The 24,085-nt window shown below is 42.5% G+C and overlaps 1 protein-coding gene across 1 annotated transcript in view; it reads left to right on the forward strand.

Moving 5' to 3' along the window:
• LOC111950685 (cell adhesion molecule DSCAM-like) overlaps window positions 1–13,536 on the forward strand; it is a 200,028-nt gene extending 186,492 nt beyond the window's left edge. The window contains 12 exon segments of the mRNA XM_023968476.2: window positions 4,386–4,503; window positions 4,838–5,001; window positions 5,160–5,258; window positions 5,392–5,580; window positions 5,732–6,022; window positions 7,469–7,645; window positions 7,777–7,807; window positions 7,984–8,099; window positions 8,368–8,517; window positions 9,156–9,353; window positions 9,588–9,890; window positions 11,317–13,536. Of these exon segments, the coding sequence (XP_023824244.1) occupies window positions 4,386–4,503; window positions 4,838–5,001; window positions 5,160–5,258; window positions 5,392–5,580; window positions 5,732–6,022; window positions 7,469–7,645; window positions 7,777–7,807; window positions 7,984–8,099; window positions 8,368–8,517; window positions 9,156–9,353; window positions 9,588–9,890; window positions 11,317–11,711 (2,231 nt within the window). The 3' untranslated portion in view covers window positions 11,712–13,536.
• Window positions 13,537–24,085: the final 10,549 nt, after the last annotated feature.

Raw genomic sequence — 24,085 nt, forward strand, 5'->3', positions numbered from 1 at the left:
CATCAGGACGAATTTAGATAATATGAGTAAACGAGGAGACCATACTATCCCCACTCCCATCTCAGGATGTGAATGTAGTTGAAACGAGCTCATCAAACTTAATGAAATAAGTCTGCTATTTCACCCGGTCAGCACTGTGCTGCTTAATGAGAACTGATAAGCTGTCAGCACTGTGCTGATTGGTGAGAACTGATAAGCTAACAGCACTGTGCTGCTTGGTGAAAACGGATAAGCTAACAGCACTATTCTGCTTGGTGAGAACTGATAAGCTGTCAGCACTGTGTTGCTTGGTGAGAACTGATAAGCTAACAGCACTGTGCTTCTTGGTGAGAACTGATAAGCTGATGGTGAGCAGTGGTAGGCAGTGTAGTGGTCCATTATCTGGACGTTCTCATCCTGTTAGAGGCAAGGGTGATACATGTGGTTTCCAACCTGATGCGTTTTAGAAATCAATCTACTGCCTGACCATCCTCGTCCCAAACAGACAGTGGTGTAAAGTACTTAACCTTTCTAGGACACACGTTCCGCTTGCGGAACCCCTCGACAACATTCCGCTGAAAAGGCAGCGCGGGGATTTTTTTATTTTTTTGTTGTTGAAATATGTAACTTTCACACATTAACAAGTCCAATACAGCAAATGAAAGATAAACATCTTGTTAATCTACCCACCGTGTCCGATTAAAAAAAATGCTTTACAGTGAAAACACAACATATGATTATGTTAGATCACCGCCAAGTCCAAAAAACACAGCCATTTTCCCAGCCAAAGATAGGAGTCAAAAAAGCAGAAATAGAGATAAAATGAATCACTAACCTTTGATGATCTTCATCAGATGACACTCATAGGACATCATGTTACACAATACATGTATGTTTTGTTCGATAATGTGCATATTTATATCCAGAAATCTCAGTTTACATTGGCGCCATGTTCAGAAATGCCTCAAATATCCAGAGAAATTGCAGAGAGCCACATCAAATAACAGAAATACTCATCATAACCTTTGATGAAAGATACATGTTTTACATAGAATAAAAGATACACTTGTTCTTAATGCAACCGCTGTGTCAGATTTTTAAAAAACTTTACGGAAAAAGCAAACCATGCAATAATCTGAGACGGCACTCAGAAAAAGAAAAGGAAATTCTCTGCCATGTTGGAGTCAACAGAAATCAGAAATTACACTATAAATATTCCCTTACCTTTAATGATCTTCATCAGAATGCACTCCCAGGAATCCTAGTTCCACAATAAATTGTTGTTTTGTTCGATAATGTCCATTATTTATGTCCAAGTAGCTACTTTTGTTAGCACGTTTAGTACACATATCCAAACGCTCGTGCAGGTCCAGGCGAACGTCGGACGAAAACTTCAAAAAGTTATTACAGGTCGAATAAACTTGTCAAACTAAGTATAGAATCAATCTTTAGGATGTTGTTATCATAAATATTCAATAACGTTCCAACCGGAGAATTCCTTTGTGTCTATAGAAGTAATGGAACGCAAGTCGATATCATGTGGAATGCGTGTGACCAGGACCTGGCTCTCTGCCAGACCACTGACTCAAACAGCTCCCATCCGGCTCAACATCACAGTAGAAGCTTCATTCAACGTTCTAAAGACTGTTGACATCTAGTGGAAGCCGTAGGAAGTGCAAACAGATCCATATCCCACTGGGATTTCAATAGGCGATGAGTTGAAAATCGACCAGCCTCAGAATTCCCATTTCCTGTTTGGATTTTCTCTCAGGTTTTTGCCTGCCATATGAGTTCTGTTATACTCACAGACATCATTCAAACAGTTTTAGAAACTTCAGAGTGTTTTTTATCCAATAGTAATAATAATATGCATATACAGTGGGGAGAACAAGTATTTGATACACTGCCGATTTTGCAGGTTTTCCTACTTACAAAGCATGTAGAGGTCTGTAATTTTTATCATAGGTACACTTCAACTGTGGAAGAGACGGAATCTAAAACAAAAATCCAGAAAATCACATTGTATGATTTTTAAGTAATTAATTTGCATATTTATGCATGACAAGTATTTGATCACCTACCAACCAGTAAGAATTCCGGCTCTCACAGACCTGTTAGTTTCTTTAAGAAGCCCCATCCTTTCTCCACTCATTACCTATATTAACTGCACCTTGTTTGAACTCGTTACCTGTATAAAAGACACCTGTCCACACACTCAATCAAACAGACTCCTACCTCTCCACAATGGCCAAGACCAGAGAGTTGTGTAAGGACATCAGGGATAAAATTGTAGACCTGCACAAGGCTGGGATGGCTACAGGACAATAGGCAAGCAGCTTGGTGAGAAGGCAACAACTGTTGGCGCAATTATTAGAAAATGGAAGAAGTTCAAGATGACGGTCAATCACCCTCGGTCTGGGGCTCCATGCAAGATCTCACCTCGGGGGGTATTAATGATCATGAGGAAGGTGAGGGATCAGCCCAGAACTACACGGCAGGACCTGGTCAATGACCTGAAGAGAGCTGGGACCACAGTCTCAAAGAAAACCATTATAACACACTACGCCGTCTGGATTAAAATCCTGCAGCGCACGCAAGGTCCCCTGCTCAAGCCTGCGCATGTCCAGGCCCGTCTGAAGTTTGCCAATGACCATCTGGATGATCCAGAGGAGGAAGGGGAGAAGGTCATGTTGTCTGATGAGACAAAAAATAGAGCTTTTTGGTCAAACTCCACTCGCCGTGTGTGAGGAAGAAGAGGATGAGTACAACCCCAAGAACACCATCCCAACCGTAAGCATGGAGGTGGAAACATCATTCTTTGGGGATGCTTTTCTGCAAAGGGGACAGGACGACTGCACCGTTTGAGGGGAGGAAGGATGGGGCATGTATCGCGGATCTTGGCCAACAACCTCCTTCCCTCAGTAAGAGCATTGAAGATGGGTCGTGGCTGGGTCTTCCAGGCATGACAACGACCCGAAACACACAGCCAGGGCAACTAAGGAGTGCTCCGTAAGAAGCATCTCAAGGTCCTGGAGTGCCTAGCTAGCAGTCTCCAGACCTGAACCCAATAGAACATCTTGAGGGAGCTGAAAGTCCGTATTGCCCAGCGACAGCCCCGAAACCTGAAGAGATCTGGAGAAGGTCTTGTATGGAGGAGTGGGCCAAAATCCTGCTGCAGTGTGTGCAAACCTGGTCAAGAACTACAGGAAACGTATGATCTCTGTAATTGCAAACAAATGTTTCTGTACCAAATATTAAATTCTGCTTTTCTGATGTATCAAATACTTATGTCATGCAATAAATGCAAATTAATTACTAAAAATCATACAATGTGATTTTTTCATGGCATTGTCTTGTTTTATATTCCGTCTCTCACAGTTGAAGTGTACCTATGATAAAAAATTACAGACCTCTACATGCTTTGTAAGTAGGAAAACCTGCAAAATCGGCAGTGTATCAAATACTTCTTCTCCCCACTGTATTAGCATCTGGGACAGAGTAGGAGGCAGTTCACTCTGGGCACGCTATTCATCCAAAGTGAAAATGCTGCCCCCTATCCCTAAAAATGTAAGTACAAATATTTTTAAATACTACTTAAGTGTTTTTTTGGGGTATCTGTACTTTACTATTTATATTTTCGACTACTTTTACTTTTACTTCACTCCATTCCGAAAGAAAATTATGTTATTTTTACTCCATACATTTTCCCTGACACCCAAAGGTACTAGTTACAATTTGAATGCTTAGCAGTACAGGAAAAGGGTCAAATTCACACGTCTCTGGTTATCCCTACTGCCCTACCACCTCTGATCTGGTGGACTCACTAAACATAAATTCTTCCTTTGTAAATTGTGTTGGAGTGTGCCCCTGGCTGTCAAAAAATAAAAAAGGAAATTGTGCCGTCTGGTTTGCTAAATATAAGGAATTTGAGGTATAGCATTTATTTTTACTTTATACTTTTACTCAAGTATGACAATTGACTACTTTTTCCACCACTGTACTTAAGTCCATTTAAAATCTGATACTTTTAGGCTTTTCCTCAAGTAGTATTTTACTGGGTTACTTTCATTTTTCCTTTTGTCATTTTACATTAAAGTATCTTTAATTTCACTCAAGTAAGACAATTGAATACTTTTTACACCTCTGCAAACAGACCACTTTATATCTGTCTAAGCACAGAGATGGGCTCTGTATGTCTTAAGGGGTGCAGGTGTAGACAAAGAGGTGGGGAATTCAATAAAGTTGGATAAAGAACTAACAGTTTACACTGCTTTTATAGAGCTTCCCTTGAAAGTATTTGGGATCGATTTCCACCTTTGGGTCTATTCCATTACTTCTGTTGTACCAGGAAAACTAAATCAAGTCAGCCAAAGTATTTGACCCGGTTGTGGTGTGTTTGTGTGCAGCTCCTGCTCAGATCCTGACATTCAACGGCACAGTGACCACCCCCTGGATGAGGGACATCGTGTTGCCCTGTAAGGCGGTGGGCGACCCAGCCCCCACGGTCAAGTGGCTCAAGGAGACGTGAGTACAGAGTACAACACATCATGCTGCATGTAGGACAGACAGTAGAACTTAGTACAGACCGTGTTTTGAGTCACTTTTAACGCACACTAAATACCAGTTAAAAAACAGTGGCTCTTTGGAATGTCAATTTTCACTGAAGACCTTGTGTGTTTGCAGTATCCTTTCACACTTATCAGCAGAATGTTAAAAAAGAATGGTTGTTTACATGTGCCGCATATTCCTATACACATAAAGGTATTGAAACATTATCCAATACTTTTCAAAGATTTTCTCTTTGGTGTATCTCGATGTACTTCATTGTCTGACTGTCTTTCGTACATTTGTGATTCAGCAATGGAAGCCCCGCCCCTGCTGTGATTGACAGTAGACGCATTGTTCAGGGCAACGGCAGCCTGGTCATCCGCACAGTGAAAGCTGAGGATTCTGGGAACTACACCTGTGTGGCTAGCAACAATTTTGGGCCAGATAAAATCATCCTCAACCTGCAGGTTCAAGGTAAGTCAGTTAGTGTGTGGTGGAACAATCCAGTTTACCAGTCTTCAGGTCAGTTCATAACAATACTAAATAGACATGTATTCATCATAGGTTGTGAAGTGAAAGGATATCATCATGAGTTAGAAGGACTTAAATAAAATCCATATTTTTACTTCTAGTTCCCCCGGACCAGCCTCGTCTCACCGTTACCAAGACGACCACCACTTCAATCACTCTGTCCTGGATACCAGGAGACAACGGAGGCAGCTCCATACGAGGTCAGACACCAACGCAGCTAGCAGCAACACTAACTATTATTGGAGATTTTTGTTTTCCCTTGGACAACAGCTTACTGACTTGATTAAATAGCAGGCAACACTGTAACATCCTAACCTCTCTCTCACATATCAGGCTACATCCTGCAATACTCAGAGGACAACAGTGAGAAGTGGGGCAACTTTGCCATCAGCCCTAGTGAGCGTTCCTATCGACTGGAGAACCTGAAGTGTGGCACCTGGTACAAGTTCACCCTGACTGCCCAGAATGCTGTGGGGCCAGGGCGCATCAGTGAGATCATCGAGGCTAAGACTCATGGGAAAGGTAGGGAGATGGTGACTTTCTTTTACATATGTTTTTTATTAAATAGTGACCCCATTGCTTTTACTCAATTAATGGAAAACTCATTCTTATGGAAAGACCTCTCATTGAAGTGTTTGTGTGGTCTGACTCCTCTATCCTCACTCCCCAACAGAACCCCAGTACTCTAAAGAACAGGAGCTCTTCACCAGTATCAATGCCACGCGTGTCAGGCTCAACCTGATTGGCTGGAACAACGGCGGCTGTCCAATCACGTCCTTCACGTTAGAGTACCGTTCGGTGGAGTCTCCCACGTGGACCACGGCCCAGCGCACCTCTCTGACCAAGAGCTACATCCTGTATGACCTGGCCGAGGCCACCTGGTATGAACTGCAGATGAAGGTGTTCAACAGCGCCGGGTCAGCAGAGAAGAGGGTCAAGTTTTCCACTCTGAGCTACGATGGCAGTGAGTTAACTTGTCTATACACGCTTATKGTGACTTATTCAGGATATCTGAATAAAGAATGAAGAACTGTAGTTTAAAAGTCATTTACCTAACCATTCCTTGAAAATTGTGTCACAACTGCCTGAGTTTCCATCAAAAACGTTCATTTACGGTATACCTGCCTTAGAGGAGGAAATTACCTCATATTTAGCTATTTACTGGTCCTTGGAGCTCTTCTCTCCTCCCTGCCATTAAAGTGGCTGTCTCATGCTAGTCTTTCCCTGGTCCATGCTTTAAAAGGCTCTAGGCCTAACTGATGAATGGGGCAGTAAAGTACCTCAAGTAGATGTTCTGCTGACTCCAGTGGCCGTGGCGATTTCACGCACGCAACCACCCACCACACACCACACACACACACACACACACACACACACACACACACACACACACACACACACACACACACACACACACACACACACACCAACACACACACACACACACACACACACAACACACACACACACACACACACACACACACACACCTTCACTAGACCCTAGTCTATTTGTCCCCACCACATCCATCTAACCCCCCAGCCATCCAGGAAGTGTAAAAGGGGAAAAAAGAGCTTAGTTTTCAGCTAAGAAGGATGAGTTGATCTTCTGTCAAGTGGGCATTACTGCCAGTTTGGCAGAAGGTCAGGTGCTGATTGCAGCTAGCGCAGGGCTGCAGCAGCTTGTTGGAGCAGATTGGGTGGGTTTGATGGAAAATACATTAAGATTGGGATGCAAGATGTAGAGGCACTGTTACCTTGTGCCAGGTGCTTGATTCATGTTTTAAACATTAACACAAAGTTAATTTAGTATTTACTATTCATCGACAGACACTGCATAGCAGAAGAGGCTCGTGGGAGGTGCTATAGGAGGACTGGCTCATTGTAATGGCTGGAATGGAATTATGGGAACGGTATTAAACACATCAAACATATGGAAACCACTACCAGCCATTACAATGAGCCTGTCCTCCTATAGTTCCTCACACCAGCCTCCACTGCTGTATAGGCTTAATATGTGTTCGCGTTTGGATGATTTTTTGCAGTCAATCTCTCGTCTACCAGGTCTGGTTGCGACACTTGACAACCTTCTAGTTATTGTACAAGTAACCTAACGTAGCAGGCGTAAAAGAAACGCCTGAGCGGGATGCCCCACATTCTGGTGCTGACGAGAAAGAAAACTGTCAGGGAGTTTCTCTTCTGCACTATTCAACCAATCCACTAAATATAGAGGAGGAGTTAAGATGAAGTGTCGCCAAAGCAGAAGTCGCATTACAGGCTCTCTTCCAATTCCCCTGAAAACCTAATTTACCCAGCCCCACTGAGGGTGTTGTACATCAACCTACATAATGCTGTCATAACACATGTCATAGTTTATGTCAGCTAATGACATCTCTATGACCTGTCTCAAGGTACCATTGCTCCACTGGTGAAGGCTCCAACGGTGACTGTGGACAGTACGTCCAGTAACGAGGGTCTGAAGATGGTGACCATCATCTCCTGTGTGCTGGTGGGAATCGTGCTGGTCTTCGTCCTGCTGCTAGTCCTCAGGAGGAGAAGGAGGGAACAGAGACTGAAGAGGCTCAGAGGTGAGAGGTCACAGCAGCAACAGGGCAACACCTGATTGGTTAGATTTCTGTAAAATTTCTTTATCTATTGTCAAGTATAGCGTGAGTATCATCTGTATGTAATGTGATTTTTGTTCTTATTTGCTCTGTAGATGCGAAAAGTTTGGCAGAGATGCTGATGAGGTAAGCATGAGCAGTTTGACATATAACTTTATAGACAGTTACTATTGTCTAATGCATTAATGGAATAAAAAAACATTCAATACTGTATCTATAGAATCATATTAGAATCACCAGTTTCTGAATATCTGTAATGAGGTCTTTATTGAGCAGTGTATGTTGTTTCCTGTGTTCCCCAGTAAAAACACACGACCTGCAGACACCATCAACAAGCAGCAGCAGACCCTTAGAATGCACATCGACATCCCCCGAGCCCAGCTGCTCATAGAGGAGAGAGACACCATGGAGACAGTCGGTGAGTGGACACTGATACATTATGCTGCTTTCATGTGTTCTCTGAATTATCAGAAACTTTGGACTGAAACTCCCGGAAAGCTCCCGGACATGTCAAAACTCATAATGAGCTTCCAAGTAGGAAATGCGAGTGGGAAACTTGTGTAACATTGGATAACAATATGTGAATATCACATATCTGTGGCCTTCTATGTGGTAGTAGTACCTACTGTGGCGATTCTCATCGTACTGTGGTGACCATGTTTGTGAAATGATTCTCTCTATTTCAGACGACAGGTCCACAGTGCTGCTGACTGACAATGACTTTGGGGAGACTCAGAAACAGAAGTCATCTACGGTTACCCACACCGTCCACTACCAGTCCCTGTCCCAGGCCACCGGACCTCTAGTGGATGTGTCTGATGCTAGGCCAGGAACCAGTAAGTCCAGTATGGACATCCTCTTTACTTTACTAGCGGTGGAGCTAGAATTAATAAGTGCGATCAGGATTGCATTCATACAGCTGGAATTTATTCAGCTAGAGTTGATTCCAGACAACAGACTGGTTTGATTCAGCTCCAGTCCTCAGAGAGTCATCAGAAGCATTAGGAGCACTGCCCCTACCATCTCCACTGATGTTGTTCACAGTGATAAGCATTTACTTTCAACACAGTGATTATTGCTGTTATATTATTTTCAATTCTAAACATGAATGATTATGTATGTGTATTGCATCCAATCAAAAATGTATGTATTTGTGGAGGACTGCAGTCAACCCAATCAAACCGTTTTCTCACTGTTATTGTAAGCTATATGTATTTGTGTGGACACAAGAGGTCCTGAGATGAACTCCAGGTGACATATTGTGATGGTGGGCGTTTTCTTTTTGTTGGTTTATATGAGGATTGGGTGTCCAGCCGTCATTGCTATTGCCAGATACACACTTACTGCCACCCTTAAAAACACTCAGTCAGCTTAAAAAAACAGAGCATTGCAGTACTCAAGATGAAKCCTTGTTATGTGACATAACACCCTGGTGTGTGACTGTGATGTCATTTTCTGTATCTTTCCTTGTCAGATCCCACAGCCCGCCGCACAGCCAAAGCAGGCCCTGTTGCACGCAACCGCTACGCTAGCCAGTGGACCCTGAACCGACCACACCCGCCAGTCTCGGCCCACACCCTGAGCACTGACTGGAGATTGCCCACGCCACGGGTGGCCGGCTCTGTGGACAAGGAGAGTGACAGCTACAGCGTCAGCCCATCTCAGGACACAGGTAACAACGCACCTGAAGATGAGACAAGTCTGTAACAACCGCTATAACAGTCCCCATATAAGAATGTCTGTAACATCACCCTTAACCATAACAACACCGCTCACCTCTTTAATAAAGACAGATCGGCCTACTATAGAACTTTTAACAATGCCAACAGTTTATAACAATGCTAATGCTAGCGTTAGCCCCTAACTGCTCTACTAACATGGCCTCTAACCCTAACCCCTGGTATAGACCGTGCACGGAGCAGCATGGTGTCCACAGAGAGCGCCTCGTCCACCTACGAGGAGCTGGCGCGGGCCTACGAGCACGCCAAGATGGAGGAGCAGCTGCGGCACGCCAAGTTTACCATCACAGAGTGCTTCATCTCGGATACGTCGTCGGAGCAGATGACAGCAGGCACAAATGACTACACAGACAGCCTGACGTCCAGCACACCCTCCGAGTCAGGCATCTGCAGGTTCACTGCCTCCCCGCCCAAGCCTCAGGATGTTAGCCGAGTCATGAACATGGCCGCACCCAAAGCTCACAGACCGGGTGAGGCCACGTAGACAAATAGCTAACTGCTGTAGCTGTAGCTAACTCTGAGCTCTGTTGCTAATGTTTGCTAGCCTTCACCATGCTTGTAATGCTATGGTTTGAGGGCCCCCCCAAGCACTAACGCTAATCCTAACCCTAACGTTCACTTTAAGATCTGATACATACTTTCTTCATATATAGACTGTGGGGTTAGTCTATGGTCTGTTACCTGTATGCGGAACTGTAGCTGAATTGAATAACTCTGTGTCGTAACATTTCAAGCTATTATGTTCTTCATATGCCAATAAAAACTAACAAATTCTGTAATATGCATTTAAAACACAACGCTGGTCAGTCAGACCAAACGTATCAATTCAGGGCCATTTCCCTCTCCCTCGTAAATGTTAGGCAAACCAGATCATATCCCAGGGTTAGGGGTTCGTAAATATTTACTGCTGATATATCAATTTAACTGTTCTGAAGATAATGGTCTAGTAATGCTTAGGGTTGCACTATTCTGGGAACTTTCAATAAATTCCCTGGTTTTCCTGAAATCCCGGATGGAGGATTCCTGGAATCACCAGGGAATAAACATGAAACCTGTAATCTTCCAACAAGGATTTCTGCATAACCAGGGAATTTATTGAAAGTTCCCAGAATAGTGCAACCCTAGTAATGCTACTTGCAGCAACAAATGTGGAGTTTTGCAGACAGTGATTTGAATAAATTAATGTATTAATTAAGGTCATGTATTAATGAAGCTTATTCTATTGACAAAACTCCATTGCAGGATGACCAAGCTTGAACATTGAGCAACCTAAATCTGTTTGAGGCCGCTTGTTATGAGGTCACTTCACCTCATGAATTCAGTCTTTTTGATGAAGTCTTCATCTTATTCATTCTATATAGTTTTGGTTCATTTTAGTTATATTTTATTAAACTCTGTAGACTTTACTCAGATACATTTGTAATGAGCTGCGCTGGAGTCTTAAATCTATAACATTACTTATTTATGTTATAGAAAAGCAACAGTCTCCTTCTCCATACATTAACCTAATAAGTATAATGGAATCTGGTTGGGTTTAATGACAGTGTAAAATATTGCCATTTTCATTTCATGTTGGTCAAGGCCAAATTCAGATGAAGAACATTCTTTGGCATATTACCTCAATAACTAGACAAAGCAATATACTTTAATAGTCTGTCAGAATCTATGGATGACTTTGGCATATAAACTACCCTAGTTTTGTGGGTTGGTGTGGAAGATGTGATGAGCTTGTATCTCACCTTTCCCCCAGGAGCAGTCATTTCTCTTCACTGAAGTGTTTTGAACTGCGATTTTTCCATAATTACACTGGCCATATGTGTATTCTATGGGGTTGTTGTCCATAAAACACAATGCATCATAACTAACTCCCCTCTCTTTCCTTCCTTTGTCCTTTAGGGGGCGAGCTAGTGCACCTGCCTCCTTACCTGCGCATGGACTTCCTGCTGAACCGCGGTATATCGTGCTCGGGCACTGGAGGGAGGGGTGGCGCCGGGGGGGAGGGGGCCATGGGCCAGGCCTGCTTGGAGCCCCAGAAGAGTCGCTCCCTGAAACGGCCATCACGCATGGCGCCCCCAACTCCCACGGAGGCCCCCCAGGCCAGCAGCAGGGCCAGCAGCAGGGACCCAGTGGCCCAGTGGCAACCCGGCTCAGCAGTCACCCTGCCCCACAGAGAGGGCTCAGAGCTGGCCCAGGCCGCCAAGCTTAGCACCTCCCAAGAGTCCCTGCTTGACTCACGAGGACACCTCAAACAGACCAACAACCCCTACGCAAAGTCCTACACGCTGGTATAACATCAGTGGCATGGGCCCAGACTAAAACTCACACTAACACTGGACTTATTACACTTACAAGTGCAGTAAACTGACTCTCACCAAACAGTCCTGTATATAATGTCCCCTTTCTTCTTAAAGGAGGGGTACCTTTTACTAATGTTCTTTTATTTATTTTTGGAGCTTTCTTTCTTTGTTTTTTTAAACTTGTGAGAAAATGCATTCATCTGAAATGACTCCACGCGGAGCTCGCCAAAAGATTTATGTTATGAGGGAACATGATTTATTCTTGATTATTATTGTTAATCATTAATTATTAATCAGTGATTATTTGTTGTTACTTCTCAACTTTTCATGATTATTAATTATTGATTACAAATTATCAATTATTACCATTACTACACTATTTGAATTAGAACCTGGACAACTTTTTTCCCGGAGTATGAGATGATAATTTGGAGCTTGTCATTTTTTTCTATGGAAACTTCCTCTAAAACACTGAATGAAACTTTGGAGAAATCTGGGATGGAAGCAATCGACACCAGTCCAAACTTGTCAGCTGCTCTCAAATTATAAATTTTTTGAAGAAAAAAATCTATTTCCTATGGATGCATGGGTACTGACCAATTAAAGACGATTAAGAGGATTATGATAACGACTGGACAGCCCAGTTGACCATTTTTGTCACACTATGAAATTATCAAATGTGAAGATTTATTATTCTTATTACTATAAATATATATATATAAAAAGAGAAATCACTTTTATTTGTGGATATTACAGGGAAGAATTGATTTGGTTAATAAAGTCCTTAGTCATGTTTGCACATATCTCGTTTTGATTAGGAAATGGAGTCTCTGTTGATCTTTCTCTGTGTCGCATACTCTGATGGTGCAATATGAAAAAAGATTATGAAAATTATATTGATACTATTTGCTCTATACTGTACTGTAATGAAAAATAACTATGTTAGTATACTTACAGGGCGGGACAAACCCCAGCTATGTATTCAGGTGTAGTTTACCACTGCTAATTTGCCAGGGTGGTAAATGAAGTTAGTTAGAACAGGGAGGGTCAGAGATATAACGGTTTGCACTTCATGACACCCCAAAACAAATGTCCAGACAGAGCCCCTATTCTCAGTGCACTAGGTAGAGTCTTCAAGGCTCTCACTCTCCTCCTCAATAGATTTATTGTCGCTGCATTGCCGTGATGCTCCTCTACAGGGAAAAACTTGAGACAATCCCCCCTTCAAACCAAACCAAAATCTTTGGGAAGTGTCTATCTAAAGTGTGGATATAACTACACAGTTTTAGTTGTTGTTTACCCTGGCCCATTTTTCTTTGTATTTTAGTCCCGGAGGGAGAGTTTGATAAGAATGCTGTGAGGTCATTAATGCCCGTTTAAATTATTTGTTTTAATTGTCTTCATTATGATATTCCTTTTAACAAGATGTCGCTTTTTATTTTTAACATGGTGTTCACCATGGTGGCACTGAAATAAAGAGAAACTAACCCACAGTTCAAATTTTATTAATAAAAAGGCTGTTCCCCAAATGATCCTTCACAGTTTGACATGAATGACTGGCGATGGGTTGTTTAGAGACACGAATAGAGGAGGACGCCCACAAAGGTTGTGGGTGGGGTGTGTCACTGGGTGAGTGAGTGAATAAGTGAGTGAGGAACTGAGTCAGTGAGTGAGTGGTGATAGGGGTGGATTGTTGGGTAATTCATCTGAAATGAATTTGAACAACAGTCATTGATTATCACTAATTCCTTTTTATGTAAAATCACTCATGAGTCTCATAAAACTCAAACTCTCCAAATAAAAATATTGTTGTACCAATGACATTTCATGTTTTTTCAGTACTAAACCCCCTAAGGGCCCGGGGCTGGGTTTCTACTAAGCTAACATATGTCATTGTTTTAAGATCATCATACCAAGGTTAATTTATACCCCTCTGGGATATGTGGGACGATAGCGTCCCACCTGGCCAACATCCAGTGAAAATGCAGAGTGCCAAATTCAAATAAATTACTTTAAAAAATTTACTTTCATGAAATCACACATTCAATATACCAAATTAAAGCTACACTTGTTGTGAATCCAGCCAACGTGTCAGATTTTTAAAATGCTTTACGGCGAAAGCAAACAATGGTATTATCTGAGGATAGCAACCTAGCTAACAATCCAGACCATCATATTTCAACCCTCCCGGCGCGACACAAAACGCAGAAATAAAGATTTAATTCATGCCTTACCTTTGACGAGCTTCTTCTGTTGGCACTCCAATATGTCKCATAAACATCACAAATGGTCCTTTTGTTTGATTAATTCCGTCGATATATATCCAAAAGGTCCATTTATTTGGCGCGTTTGATCCAGAAAAACACTGGTTCCAACTTGCACAACGTGACTACAAAATATCTCAAAAGTTACCTGTAAACTTTGTCCAAACATTTCAAACTACTTTTGTAATACAACTTTAGGTATTTTTTTACATAAATAATCGATAAAATTGAAGACGGGATGATCTGTGTTCAATACAAACAGTAACAGTAACAAACAGTACACTTCACTGGAGCCTCATTCTCAACATGGCTACTTCTTAATACCTCAAAGGAAAAGCCTCAACCAATTTCTAAAGACTGTTGACATCCAGTGGAAGCGATAGGAACTGCAGGAAGGTCCCTTAGAAATCTGGATTCCCAATGAAACCCATTGAAAAGAGAGTGACCTCAAACAAACAAAAAATCTGAATGGTTTGTCCTCGGGGTTTTGCCTGCCAAATAAGTTCTGTTATACTCACAGACATGATTCAAACAGTTTTAGAAACTTCAGAGTGTTGTCTATCCAATACTAATAATAATATGCATATATTAGCATCTGGGACTGAGTAGGAGGCAGTTTACTCTGGGCATGCTTTTCATCCAAACGTGAAAATGCTGCCCCCTATCCTAGAGAAGTTATTAAGCATCCCCCCCAAAATATGTAAAAAATTATTTTATAAAACACTGAATTTGGCCTTACTGCTGTTAGCCAATAGAAACGCATTGAATAACATATTCAAACATGGCAAAATAGTCCCAAAAAATAAAAAGGAAGTATGTTTTGAAGTGTCTGTCCTATATCTGAGAGATTTAAGAAAGATTTAAGAAAGATTTAAAAATGCTTACTTACGAGCCCCTAAACAACAATGCAGTTTAAAAAAAAAATCGGATAAGAATAAGAGATAAAAGTAACAAGTAATTAAAGAGCAGCAGTAAAACAACAATAGTGAAATTATATTCAGAGAAATTATATTCTCATCGACGGGGCTGCAGTGGAGCAGGTTGACATCACCAACAAACTAACATGGTCCAAGCACACAACTGTCTTGTGTGCTTGGACCATGTTAGTTTGTTGGTGATGTCAACCTGCTCCACTGCAGCCCCGTCGATGAGAATGGGGGCGCGCTCGGTCCTCTTTTTCCTGTAGTCCGCAATCATCTCCTTTGTCTTGATCACGTTGAGGGAGAGGTTGTTGTCCTGGCACCACATGGACAGGTCTCTGACCTCCTCCCTATAGGCTACCTCGTTGTTGTCAGTAAACAGGCCTACCACTGTTGTCTTCAGCAAATTTAATGATGATGTTGGAGTCGTGCCTGGCCGTGCAGTCATGAGTGAACAGGGAGTACAGGAGGGGGCTGAGCACGCAACCCTGAGGGGCCCCTGTGTTGAGGATCAGCGTGGTGGATGTGTTGCTACCTACCCTTACCACCTGGGGGTGGCCCGTCAGGAAGTCCAGGATACAGTTGCAGAGGGAGGTGCTTAGTCCCAGGATCCTTAGCTTATGGATGAGCTTTGAAGGCACTATGGTGTTGAACGCTGAGCTGTAGTCAATGGATAGCATTCTCACATAGGTATTCCTTTTGTCCAGGTGGGAAAGGGCAGTGTGGAGTACAATAGAGATTGCATCATCTGTGGATCTGTTGGGGCAGTATGCAAATTAAAGTGGGTCTAGGGTTTCTGGGATGATGGTGTTGATGTGAGCCATGCCCAGCCTATCAAAGCACTTCATGGCTACAGACATGAGTGCTATGGGTCGGTAGTCATTTTGGCAGGTTACCTTAGTGTTCTTGGGCAAAGGGACTATGGTGGTCTGCTTAAAACATGTTGGTATTACAGACTCGGACAGGGAGACGTTGAAAATGTCAGTGAAGACCTTGCCAGTTGGTCAGGGCATGCTCGCAGTACACATCCTGGTAATCCGTCTGGCCCTGCGGCCTTGTGAATGTTGACCTGTTCAAAGGACTTACTCACATCAGCTGCGGAGAGCGTGATCACACAGTCTTCCGGAACAGCTGGTGCTCCCCTGCATGTTTCAGTGTTTTTTGCCTCGAAGCGAGCATAGAAGTAGTTTAGCTCGTCTGGTAGGCTCGTGTCACTGGGCAGCTCTCGGCTTGGCTTCCCTTTGTAGTCTGTAATGGTTTGCAAGCCCTGCCACATCCGATGACCGTCAGAGCCGGTGTAGTACGATTCGATCTTAGTCCTGTATTGATGCTTTGCCTGTTTGATGGTTCGTCGGAGGGCATAGCGGGATTTCTTATAAGCTTCTGGGTTAGAGTCCCGCTCCTTGAAAGCGGCAGCTCTAGCCTTTAGCTCAGTGTGGATGCTGCCTGTAATCCATTGCTTCTGGTTGGGATATGTACGTATGGTCACTGTGGGGACGACATCATCAATGCACTTATTGATGAAGCCAATGACCTGATGTGGTGTACTCCTCAATGCCATTGGAGCAAAACAGTCCTGTAGCTTAGATCTGCTTCATCTGACCACGTTTTTATTGATCTAGTCACTGGTGCTTCCTGCTTTAATTTTTGCTTGTTAGAATTATGGTCAGATTTGCCAAATGGAGGGTGAGGGAGAGCTTTGTATGCGTCTGTGTGTGTGGTATATAGGTGGTCTAGAGTTATTTTTCCTCTGATTGCACATTTAACAGGCTGATAGAAATTAGGTAAAATGGATTTAAGTTTCCCTGCTTTAAAGTCCCCAGCTACTAGGAGCGCCGCCTCTGGGTGAACGTTTTCTTGTTTGTTTATGGCGGAATACAGCTCATTCAATGCTGTCTTAGTACCAGCCTCTGACTGTGGTGGTATGTAAACAGCTACGAAGAATACAGATGAAAACTCTCTCGGTAGGTAGTGTGGTCCACAGCTTATCATGAGATACTCAACCTCAGGCAATAGCTTGAGACTTCCTTAGATATCGTGCACCAGATGTTATTTACAAAAATACATAGTCCGCCGTCCCTTGTCTTATCAGACGCAGCTGTTCTATCCTGCCGGTACATCGTATAACCAGCCAGCTGTACGTTGATATTGCCGTCATTCAGCCACGACTCCGTGAAGCATAAGATGTTACGGTTTTGAATGTACTGTTGGTAGTTTAATCTTCCGCGTAACTTGTCGATTTTTTTCTCTACGGATTGCACGTTTGCCAGCAGAATAGAGCGAAGTGAATTCTCAGAAGGCAGCCTGCCTTCTCAGAAGTGAATTCTCAGAATTCTCAGAAGGCATTCTGCTACTCTGTGGTGAGTAATCGCAGTCCTGATGTCTAAAAGTTATTTTCGGTCATAAGAGACGGTAGCGGCAACATTATGTACAAAATAAGTTTAAAAATATATTACAAACAACACAAATAAACGAACAAAAAAACAAACGGCTGGGGGCACATTAAACGTCTGCCTTCTTCTCCGGCGCCATCTTTCTTAATGAGAGATGAGAGATTACTTGTTTTCATTCAAATWTTTTCACTTGAGAAATACTGCACCAAACATCTTAGTTAGATGTAAAATTGCGTGAGTGAGACCTCGGAAAAAACGTCATGATTAGTTACAGATTTCTTGAGTTATCTTAGATTAATTCAGACTATTTTGAGTGGCTATACTGAAAATCCTATTGAATTTTTCATTCAGTAGAGTTTTCAGTACATTTATCTTAAGCCATCCCTTTAAATACGTTAAATTGTTGCAAATTACTATGAATTGACAGACCTATTTCCTAAAAATTATATTTTACATTCATTGTGTGACAAGAAATAACAAGCAGGTCTTTTAGGCTCCAGCAGCTAGAATTTGTCCGTCCACAATTCAACTGTGGGAACATGGCAACTCTCAACACCAGACAACAGAAGGAGCTGGCCGCTGCTGTACAAGAGATTGTTTGTGAGGAGATTATCTCTCCCCTTGATTTAGAATTAAAACTGGTAAATGAATCATTGCCAGTGTTCACTGCTAAAGTGGATACCTATTCTACTAAAGTGGAAAGTCTGGTGAGGATAGCCATTGCGACAGAGGTGCGACTCCATGATCTGGAAACAGCGCGAGCTAAGTCGGAAGGGATAATCAAACTCGTAAAAGAGAAAATAGAATCACTCAAATCATTCCCGTAAATTCAATGTGCGGATCACAGGACTTGAAACACTTGCACAGGAGGTTGGTGGCACCTTAATTGGGGAGAATGGCGTTGTGGTAATGGATGGAACGGAATGAGTGGAATGGTATCAAATACCTCAAACACATGGTTTCTTCGAGAAGCACATCAAATCCAACACACAAGGGGACAAGACGACAGATGGAACCCCAAGATTGGCTCATTATTCAGGTGGCTATCCATGCACAATCAGACAATGATGAGGACACCCCTCATGTTTAGGTACAAGGAACAATATTACTATTATTACTGAAAATTGAACTTGTTATAATTATATGGCCTATGGTCCAGGACATTTACACAGTAATAATGACATAAATAAAATTTTATTAATTAATTACTCCTGAAAATCTGGTGTTGATGTGAATGATTTTGTTATATTTCAGTCTTCTGTGATGTATATGAAGTATGATATTGGGTTACAAACTCAAATTTGAATACATTCCAACTCTATATCTGACACGGTACAGGTGTCTTCTTTTTTTTAAGCACCTAACCATGTGTGTGAGGTGTATACTGTTGTATCAAAGTAGATTAATTTAAGACTAACAGGAAACACTGTGTGACCCTGATTTAGCCCACTGGAGTAAAATGTTTCCTTGTGTGGCAACAGCGAATTGAATCCATTGGGCCTAATAATGGCAATACAGTGCCTTGCAAAAGTATTCATCCCCTTTGGCGTTTTTCCTATTTTGTTGCATTACAACATGTAATTTAAATGGACTTTTATTTGGATTTCATGTAATGGACATACACAAAATAATCCAAATTGGTGAAGTGAAATGAAAAAAATAACTTGTTTCAAAAAATTCTAAAAAATAAGTCCCTGAAAAGTGGTGCGTGCATATGTATTCACCCCCTTTGCTATGAAGCCCCTATATAAGATCTGGTGCAACCAATTACATTCAGAAGTCACATGAGTTAAATAAAGTCCACCTGCGTGCAATCTAAGTGTCACATGATCTGTCACATGATCTCAGTACATATACACCTGTTCTGAAAGGCCCCAGAGTCTGCAACACCACTAGGCAAGGGGCACCACCAAGCAAGCGACACCATGAAGACCAAGGAGCACCCCAAACAGGTCAGGGACAATGTTGTGGAGAAGTACAGATCAGGGTTGGGTTCTAAAACAAATCTGAAACTTTGAACATCCCACAGAGCACCATTAAATCCATTATAAAAAAAATGGAAAGAATATGGCACCACAACAAACCTGCTAAGAGAAGGCCGCCCACCAAAACTCACGGACCAGGCAAGGTTGCCATTAATCAGAGAGGCAACAAAGAGACCAAAGATAAGCCTGAAGGACCTGCATAGCTCCACAGCGGAGATTTGAGTATCTGTCCATAGGACCACTTTAAGCCGTACACTCCACAGAGCTGGGCTTTACGGAAGAGTGGCCAGAAAAAAGCCATTGCTTGAAGAAACCAATAAGCAAACACGTTTGGTGTTCGCCAAAAGGCATGTGGGAGACTCCCCAAACATATGGAAGAAGTCACTCTGGTCAGATGAGACTAAAATTGAGCTTTCTGGCCATCAAGGAAAACGATATGTCTGGCGCAAACCCAACACCTCTCATCACCCCGAGAACAACTTCCCCACAGTGAAGCATGGTGGTGGCAACATCATGCTGTGGGGATGTTTTTCATTGGCAGGGACTGGGAAACTGGTCAAAATTGAAGAAATGATGGGTGGTGCTAAATACAGGGAAATTCTTGAGGGAAACCTGTTTCAGTCTTCCAGAGATTTGAAACTGGGATGGAGGTTCACCTTCCAGCAGGACAATGACCTTAAGCATAAAGTAACACTTGAGTGGTTTAAGGGGAAACATTTAAATGTCTTAGAATGGCCTAGTCATTTTTCCAACAATTCCAGTGGGTCAGAAGTGTAGATACACTAAGTTGACTGTGCCTTTAAACAACTTGGAATATTCCAGAAAATGATGTCATTGCTTTAGAAGCGTTTGATAGGCTAATTGATGTCATTTGAGTCAATTGGAGGTGTACCTGTGGATGTATTTCAAGGCCTACCTTGAAACTCAGTGCATCTTTGCTTGACATCATGGGGAAATCAAAAGAAATCAGCCAAGACCTCAGAAAAAAATTGTAGAACACCACAAGTCTGGTTCATCCTTGGGAGCAATTTCCAAACGCCTGAAGGTACCACGTTCATCTGTACAAACAATAATACGCACGTATAAACACCATGGGACCACGCAGCCGTCATACCGCTCAAGAAGGAGATGCGTTCTGTCTCCTAGAGATGAACGTACTTTGGTGCGAAAAGTGCAAATCAATCCCAGAACAAGAGCAAATGACCTTGTGAAGATGCTGGAGGAAGCAGGTACAAATGTATCTGTATCCACAGTAAAACGAGTCCTATATCGACATAACCTGAAAGGCCGCTCAGCAAAGAAGAAGCCACTGCTCCAAAACCGCCATAAAAAGCCAGACTACGGTTTGCATCTGCACATGGGGACAAAGATCGTACTTTTTGGAGAAATGTCCTTTGGTCTGATGAAACAAAAATATAACTGTTTGGCCATAATGATCATCGTTATGTTTGGAGGAAAAAGAGGGAGGCTTGCAAGCCGAAGAACACCATCCCAACCGTGAAGCACGGGGGTGGCAGCATCATGTTGTGGGGGTGCTTTGCTGCAGGAGGGACTGGTGCACTTCACAAAATAGATGGTATCATAAAAATAATGTGGATATATTGAAGCAACATCTRAAGACATCAGTCAGGAAGTTAAAGCTTGGTCGCAAATGGGTCTTCCAAATGGACAATGACCCCAAGCATACTTCCAAAGTTGTGGCAAAATGGCTTAAGGACAACAAAGTCAAGGTATTGGAGTGGCCATCACAAAGCCCTGACCTCAGTCCTATAAAAAATGTGTGTGCAGACCTGAAAAAGCATGTGCGAGCAAGGAGGCCTACAAACCTGACTCAGTTACACCAGCTCTGTCAGGAGGAATGGGCCAAAATTCACCCAACTTACTGTGGGAAGCTTGTGGAAGGCTACCCGAAACGTTTGACCCAATTTAAGCAATTTAAAGGCAATGCTACCAAATACTAATTGAGTGTATGTAAACTTCTGACCCACTGGGAATGTGATGAAAGAAATAAAAGCTGAAATAAATCATTCTCTCTACTATTATTCTGACATTTTACATTCTTAAAATAAAGTGGTGATCCTAWCTGACCTAAGACAGGGAATTTCTACTAGGATTAAATGTCAGGAATTGTGAAAAACTGAGTTAAAATGTATTTGGCTAAGGTATGTAAACTTCCGACTTCAACTGTATAATGCAACAAAAAAAATGCCTTTATTAGTGTGTGTACTCCAAATTCATATAATCCTACATTTTTTAATTCTCTGAACAGCATATTGTTAGAATTAACTGAATTCCAACTGGTTATTGAGACTCACATGAATGCCATTCTGGACATCTAATAAGACCAACTACAATCCACAGACAACCAAGGCTCTCCAACATATCTGATTACCACCTCATTGATCCTTGTATGATGGAAATGTTGTTTGTTTATTAATAAAGGTACGCGGTGGAGCTTATGAGTGTGTGGCTCTATTTATTTTATATAGAAACTTTGACACAAATCAATTCTACCTCAGTAGATGGACTAACATCCCAGTTGCTTTAACCAGCAGAATATCTATTGTCAAAATGAATATATTGCCACAGCTGAATTTCTGTAGTTCAATGCTTCCCTTGTCACCCCCTTCTGGCTATTGGGATAAAGTCCAGAGTGTGGTATTGAAATTTATATGGCAAGGTAAGCGATCCCAGATAAAATTAACAAACTTACTGAGAGGGAAAGACACAGCAGGACTATCAGTACCAAACTTGAAATAGTTTTTCCAGGCACTAACTTTTCATCCTATCCTAAATCGAAAATAAGAGGATCAGTGTGCATCTGTTTGATATCTCTAATACATGCAATAGGACAGTGATCACTGAGATCATTAGCAAAGCCACCATTGGACAAGTACTTGTGGGGGCTTTAAGTCAGAATTAGGTCAATCAGTTAGGAGTTTGCTGAATTTTTTACATTCATCCGTGTGGGTTTTGCAATCAGCTGAGTCAGGTTAAAGTCAAGACAAATATTCTTAAAATGGTCTGTGGCCTCGGTAAGCCAAATTAAAATCCCCTGAGACAACTTACTCAGATGACATGAAAGGTTTGAAATACTCAGAAATAGTACCAATAGCGTCCCCCGGCAACAGATACAGTGCCTTCGGAAAGTATAGAGACCCCTTGACCTTTCCACATTTTGTTACGTTACAGCCTTATTCTGAAATGGATTAAATAAAACATTTTCCTCAGGAATCTACACACTGTTATGCTGGTGAATGAGGACCCAAAAGCGACTTAATAGAAACAGAGTCTTTATTCCAGTCTTTAACAAACAATGATACTCCTGGATATTATCCTAGGTAAATCCAAAACAGGAAACTGAAATCCTCTCGTCAGTAGAGAGGAACGACTGGAGACGCGACCACAGACTGCAGGTCGCTTCAGGAAGGCACAGGCCGTAGCTGACATAGACACCTGCTCACACGCAGCATCTGAAGAAGGCAAAACACGACAGGGGAACAAGACACATAACAGCAAACATAAACAAGAATCCGACAAGGACAGAAGCGGAAAACAGAGGGAGAAATAGGGACTCTAATCAGAGGGCAAAATAGGGGACAGGTGTGAAAGAGTAAATGAGGTAGTTTAGGAGAATGAGAAACAGCTGGGAGCAGGAACGGAACGATAGAGAGAGAGAGCGAGAGAGGGAGAGAGGGAGGGGGAGAGAGAGGGATAGAAAGAGGGAAAGAACCTAATAAGACCAGCAGAGGGAAGCACAGGGACAAGACATGATGATCAAAGACAAAACATGACACACACAATACCCCACAATGACAAAGCGAAAACAGCTTTTTAGAAATGTTTTAAAATGTAAAAACAGAAATACCTTATTTACATAATTATTCAGACCCTTTGCTATGAGACTCGAAATTGATCTCAGGTGCATCCTGTTCCAATTGATCATCCTTGAGATGTTTCTACAACTTGATTGGAGTCCACCTGTGATAAATTCAGTTGATTGTACATGATTTGGAAAGGCGCACAACTGTCTCTATAAAGTGCCACAGTTGACAGTGCATGTCACAGCAAAAACCAAGCCATGAGGTCGAAGGAATTGTTCGTAGAGCTCCCAGACAGGATTGTGTCGAGGCACAGATCTGTGGAAGGGTACCAAAAAATGTATGCAGCATTGAAAGTCCCCAAGAACACAGTGGCCTCCATCATTCTTAAAGTTTGAAACCACCAAGACTCCTCCTAGACCTGGCCGCCTGGCCAAACTGAGCAATCGGGGGAGAAGGGCCTTTGTCAGGGAGGTGACCAAGAACCCGATAGTCGCTCTGACAGAGCTCTACAGTTCCTCTGTGGAGATGGGAGAAAATTCCAGAATGACAACCATTTCTGCAGCACTCCACCAATCAGGCCTTTATGGTAGAGTGACCAGATGGAAGCCACTCCTCAGTAAAAGGCACATGACAGCCCGCTTGGAGTTTGCCAAAAGGCACCTAAAGACTCTCAGACCATGAGAAACAAGATTCTCTGCTCTGATGAAACCAAGATTGAACTCTTTGGCCTGAATGCCAAGCGTCACGTCTGGAGGATACCTGGCACCATCCCTACGGTGAAGCATGGTGGTGGCAGCATCATGCTGTGGTGATGTTTTTCAGCGGCAGGTATTTGGAGACTAGTCAGGATCGAGGGAAAGATGAATGGAGAAAAGTACAGAGAGATTCTTGATGAAAACCTTCTCCAGAGTGCTCAGGATCTCAGACTGGGGCGAAGGTTCACCTTCCAACAACCCTAAGCACACAACCTAGACATCGCAGG

The sequence above is a fragment of the Salvelinus sp. IW2-2015 genome, linkage group LG23 (genome assembly GCF_002910315.2).
Source record: "Salvelinus sp. IW2-2015 linkage group LG23, ASM291031v2, whole genome shotgun sequence".
NCBI lineage: Eukaryota > Metazoa > Chordata > Actinopteri > Salmoniformes > Salmonidae > Salvelinus > Salvelinus sp. IW2-2015.